At 54.8% G+C, this 5,725-nt stretch overlaps 1 protein-coding gene across 1 annotated transcript; it reads left to right on the forward strand.

Moving 5' to 3' along the window:
- Window positions 1-201: 201 nt before the first annotated feature.
- Window positions 202-5,481, forward strand: LOC105537391. The gene is made up of 6 exons (XM_011976960.1): window positions 202-266; window positions 2,291-2,465; window positions 3,120-3,241; window positions 3,841-3,966; window positions 4,627-4,748; window positions 5,391-5,481. The coding sequence occupies exons 1-6, from the start codon at window positions 264-266 to the stop codon at window positions 5,413-5,415; spliced, it is 573 nt and encodes a 190-aa protein (XP_011832350.1). The 5' UTR covers window positions 202-263; the 3' UTR covers window positions 5,416-5,481.
- The last annotated feature ends 244 nt before the right edge of the window (window positions 5,482-5,725 follow it).

Genomic DNA, 5,725 nt, shown 5'->3' on the forward strand with positions numbered 1-5,725 from the left:
ATTTCTTTCTACCCAGTATGTCCGCGCCCTCCCGCCAGGGGGCCAGTGCTTCCGGGAAGGGCCCTTTGCCTCCACGACTCCCAGGTATCTCATCCTCTCCCCAGTGGTCATTTCTATAACACACTGGAGCAATTTGACTGGGGGCGCTTCCGGGCCCTGGCTGAGGAGTCCCAGCTCTATGACACAGCCTCAGCCTCTTCCTGCAGCAGTTCCAGCACCCGGGCATTTACGTCTGTCGTCTGAGCAGCAACCGACATCGGAAGATGGTTTGTCTATGATAATTTGCCTCATTTAAGACATTATCCCATTATTTCCCCTCTCTTTAAAAAATACTGCTGCAGGCCGGGCGTGGTGGCTCACACCTGTAATCCCAGCACATTGGGAGGCTGAGGCAGGCAGATCACCTGAGGTCGGGAGTTCAAGACCAGCCTGACTAACATGGAGAAACCCCATCTCTACTAAAAATACAAAATTAGCCAGGCACTGTGGCACATGCCTGTAATTCCAGCTACTTGGGAGGCTGAGGCAGGAGAATCACTTGAACCCGGGAGGTGGAGGTTGCAGTGAGCCAAGATCGCGCCACTGCACTCCAGCCTGGGCAACAAGAGTGAAACTCTGTCTCAACAAAAAATAAATACTGCCTCATAACCAGCTAAGACAGATCTGCAGGGAAGGAGATGCCCTGAGGTCCCTGTCAGTTTCAGGGTCCTGCAGTGCTGACAGGTGGTCCTGGGGATGCCAAGGTTCATTCCACAGCAGCCCAGCATGTGCTGTGTAAGGAGGGGAAGGTTGGGAGGATGGGAACACAAGTGTGTATTCAGGCACATCAATGGCATTGAGCGGCTTAGGACCTCTAGCTATCTCTCCCAACCCTCCACTTTGTCTCCCCCACCGCCATCTCCCAAGCCCACCCACATATGGTTTTATCTGTGTGACCTGCACATTGTACCACCACTGATCCAGGTGTGCTGTTTGTGCCACACACAGCATTTAGTGTCTCCCTATCAGCACAACGTCCAAGAGGTTGTACTGGCTTAGTCCCAGAACATGCACACAGCTCCCTCACACAAATAGTCATCTGATGTGAGTCATCTGATGTGAATAAGTTTCCCAGGAAAACTCTGATTCTGCCTCCCAGCCCCCAGGTTTACACAATCATCCAACTATTTGATGGGTGTTGGCCAGCGTGGGTCCCACTCCGTCTCCTGGCCAGTCTCTGGCGGACAGTGGGACAAAGACTGAACAGATTTCTTTCTACCCAGTATGTCCGCGCCCTCCCGCCAGGGGGCCAGTGCTTCCGGGAAGGGCCCTTTGCCTCCACGACTCCCAGGTATCTCATCCAGACTGGCATCGCCAGGATCCCCCGGCCCCTGAAGAGGTCTGGCTGGCTAGGACTCCTGGGGGAGATTGTGCTGCTGCTGGGGCTTTGCCTGTTTCTAATGGTGAGTAAAGCCAGGCAAGCGACATCTTAACCACTCCACAAGATCGCCTCTCCAATCCCCTGTAAGTGGGTCTTCCAGTCCCATTTATGACAAGCATTCTAATAGTTGCTAAGATGCAAAGGTGACGAAGGTGCAGTTGCAAGTCTCCAGGGCTTGAAACAAATACATGTCAGCAAATATAATGCAGCTAGCTAAAGTGGGTCCAGGGTGCCGCACTAAGGCAGGAGTTGACTGTTCTCCCTGGTGGGGGTGGGAGTCGGGACAGACTTTCCGGAAGAGTTGATCCCTGAGTGAGGTTTGAAATAGGAGAATTATTTAATATAACGTGGTCCGTGTACTACAAGAGGGTTGGTGAGTTGAGGAGGAGGGGTTATGCACTGGGGAGGAGGGACAGAGATGAGAAGGGGAGTATTGTGGGCACAGCAAGGACATAGGCATGAAACAACACGCATGTTCTCTGGCAACCAAATGGGGTTTCCCATGACTGGAGCTGAGGTGTGAGGACAAGGATAAGGCTGGAACTGGGAGGAAGACTAAAATGGGACGGTCTCCAGGCCCTGCCAAGAAGTCTGGACTCTAACCCCTAGGCAGGGGATAACAATTTTCAGCAACTGAGAAAACCTGGTCTGCCTTTTATTTGTACTCCAGCCTAGTACTCTAGGGTGGAGGACAGAGATGGATCAGAGGACAAAAAACAACAGAGACCTAAACAATTAGTCTAAGCAAGAGAAGATGAGGTGCTCCCTAACCACGGTGAAGTGCGAGCTGCCTCCTTTCAGAGTCTTTAGGAAGGATGCCGCTCCCTCGGCTCGCCCTTCCCTTCCCACTCCCCATTATGTACTCCGTAGATTCAGTGTCACAGCCTGAGCTGGGCTCGGAAGGCTGCTCCCCACCCCACCTTCAGGAGACATCAGCAAGAATACAATCTTGATGCCTACACTTCCCCAAGAACTGGGATAATGTCAATGAGGAGAGGCCGATCTCACCAAGACTCTGATGCCCCAAGGGTTGAGGGGGGTCCTGGTGAGTGATAGGTAGGCTAGAATCCCAGAGGTACCCCCAAATCCAACTGGCCAGCTCCTGCTTCTTTTTTCCATCTTCCACGATTGCTCAATGCTCAATTCCTCTTCATTCATCCACTGATTTGCTCAAAAAATCTTTACTGAGTGGCTACTGTATGTCAGACACTGCCGGGTACTAGGCATAAGCAATATAGAGGAGGAAAGAGACATCTAAACACACTTTCCAAAAGAAACATAGTATAACCGCGTACAAAGTGGCCAAGTGACACAGTGACCAGTACTACCTACAGGAGCAAGTTGCAGAAGGTATTTATTGTATGTCACGCTGAGGGGTTCCCCTTCTGTCCTTGCTCCTCACAGCATGGTCCTCAGACAGCAGAACGGGGATGTGTTTGTGCTCCGAGAACTTTAACATGCATATGAATTTCCCGGGGACCTTCTGCGTCAGTAGGTCTGGGATGCGGCCTGAGACTCTGCATTTCTACCAAGTTCCTCAGTAGCACTGATGCTCCTTACCCAAAAACTACACTTTCAGTAGCAAGACTGTGCCTGGATTGTTGAGGCTCTATAGGAAGATGCTTGGAAGATCTGTAGGGAAGCTCATATTTGCATCTCAGGAGGATAATCCTGCTTCCCCGCCCCCCGACCCCCACAGGTGGGAGCTGGGAGGCTGAGGAGCAGGTAGACCTGGAGTGGTTTGACACAGAGGCCTTCTTTGGAACCCTCCTCAGGCAGTCTCTGTCAGTGACAGCCAAACTCAGCCAGACCAACGAAGAGGTAACTGGCAGCTCCAGGCAACACTTCTACCCCAGACTGGAGGAACATGTGGGGCTGGAAAGAGTCTCCTCTTCAGGAGAGTTGGTTATGGGACATAGAGTCCAAAGAAATCCTCAGTCTATCAACTCCTTAAGAAATCAGAATAAAGGAAGGTATATGGGAAGGGGAGACAGAAGATCAGATTAAATTTAGGACTGATACCTTGAAACCTAGGGCTTCAGACCAATGATAGGGAATCTACCAAGGCCACCACTGGAGTTCCTCCTTAGATCTCCATCCCGAGTCCTCGATAGCCCAACTGGGTAAGCACATTTATGCCAGTAGATGACAGGCATTAGAAGCAAAAAGAATACACTAGAAGTCCAAGTACCAAAACTGGGCCAGGGTTTCCCCAGCAGAATGTGCGTGCCGAGACTGGCTGGGACGAGCCTGTGTCCGTCTTCACTCATTCCTTCCAAGTGTCTGGGTTGGGGGTTGGGGGGTGGGGCTCTGGAGTCCCTGCAGCTGTTGGCAGCAGGGGGCGCTGCAATCACAACAGTGAGAGGCTGGGTGGCTCCCGGAACAGAGTTCACACACGCTCAATCCACCCTCTCTGGCAGCTCAAACTCCTCTACCTTAAACTTCTGCGCGAAGCCCGTTCTCTGCAGCAGCTGTGGGGAGCAAGGCGCAGCCTCCCAGCCTCCACTAACCGGCTTCTGGGGAGCGTGCGGAGGGAGCAGCAGCAGGTGGGCTTGGTTCATGTCTTCCTCTCTGGTCTGTGTGCCCAAACACAACTCCCTCCCCTCACTGAGGTCCAGGCTCCCTCCCTTAGCACCTCCCCAACCTGTTCCATCTCCCTGGCCCGAAGGCTTTTAGCTCCAGTTCCCACCATCCCTGGGAATTTCTCACCCACTTTGCCACTGCTGCCATGCCTGCCCAGAATAACTCTGGAGTTCCCAGGGTGAGCGGGGTGTCCCTGAGATTGCTGTCCCTGGTGGCTGTAGCACCTGCAGGTGGGCAGGCAGGGTTGTCTCTGACCCAGGCTGCTGAGGCAGCTATCAGGGCCGCAGAGGAGGAGGCCAGCCCGAGGAGGCACATGGCAGGCCAGTACGCAGCCAACCTTCGTCACCAACTCAAGCTCCTTCACCAAGACCTCCTCGAGAGGCAGGAACAGTGGGCCTCTTTCTGCTCAGCGCTGATGGAGGCTCAGCAGCTGCTGAAAGCACGGACGGGCTCCAGGTCAGATAAGCCCTCTCCGGCTGGGCAGAACTCAGAAGGGTGTGGACCTGCCAACCTGGGTCAGACAGGGAGGCATGAAACGAGGAGGAGTGAGTGTGGCCGCATGAGGTCCCAGAACTGGCCAAAACGTCCTTTTCCCACCGCTGATTGCTCCTGCGCCCCTGCAGGGCAGTTCCCCAGCTGGACACTGTGCTGGGCCACCTGTCCCAGGTCGTGCTGCAGGAGGGCCACCGCCTGAAGGCCTGGGGCATTCTGGGCACCGGCACTGGGGCGGAGCTACCGCGGCCAGGTGAGCTCTGCTTGGGCCTCAGCCAGGGCCTCCCAGGAAACCTGGCCCTGAATCAAGGTGACCAGCCCTGTAGAAACTCCAGTTCCACCCCCAGACACCCAGCAGGGGAGGAGAGGTAGAAGAGGGCAAAACAGAGCGGACACCCCAAGGTTGGGAGGGGCTTCCCGTGCAGTGCCTGCCCAAAAGAAGGAGCCTCGAATGTGGGAAGAACCAAGGAGGAAACAAAGCCATGGCAAGTCATAGCTTTACAGATCTGGTGGCACTTCCTGAAAATAAAAGCCTAGCAGATGAAGGCAAACGGCCAAGTTTGGGAAATGATGAACTTGCCTTGGGGACTAGCAGGCCTGCTGAGTCCTGGGAGTCCTATAGCCCCCCATAGGCTGGCACCACTATTTCCCAAGGCTCTTCCAGTCTCTGCTGGCCTGCACAATGATACCACAATGACACGTAGAATCCTGCCCTGGACTCAGCAAAGATGAGACCCCTGCCCCTCAGGGGCACAATGTCCATGGGGACTGAGGGGGAGCTGGTTCTCACCAGCTCCTTCCAGTCACCAGCCAAGGGAGTCCCTGCATGTTCGCTTCCCCCCACCCCCCTGGCCCCCAGCCCAGGGCTGAGCAGGCAATGTTTGCTTTCCTGCAGCCCCAGCAGGCCCTCCTGGTGCTGATGACATCAGTGTGAATCCCGTCACCAAGTTGATGGTCCCTGGCCCCAACTGCTTGATGCTTCCAGCCAGCGGCCACGCAGGCTCCATACCCTCTGGCTACTTCATCCACCCCGACACTGGGCGGGTGCTGCCTGAGGCTGGACACCTGGGATATGATCTGCTGCGAGCTACCCTGGTGCCCACTACAGACTCCAATGCTGGTGAGCCCCTGGCCCACTGACTATCCCCAACTTAGCTCTGGGCTTCAGAGATGAGGCAGGGCTTGCTGGGACTCTCAGGAATGAGCTCCCAGGGAGGACAGCACAGGAAG

The sequence above is a fragment of the Mandrillus leucophaeus genome, unplaced genomic scaffold (genome assembly GCF_000951045.1).
Source record: "Mandrillus leucophaeus isolate KB7577 unplaced genomic scaffold, Mleu.le_1.0 Scaffold172, whole genome shotgun sequence".
NCBI lineage: Eukaryota > Metazoa > Chordata > Mammalia > Primates > Cercopithecidae > Mandrillus > Mandrillus leucophaeus.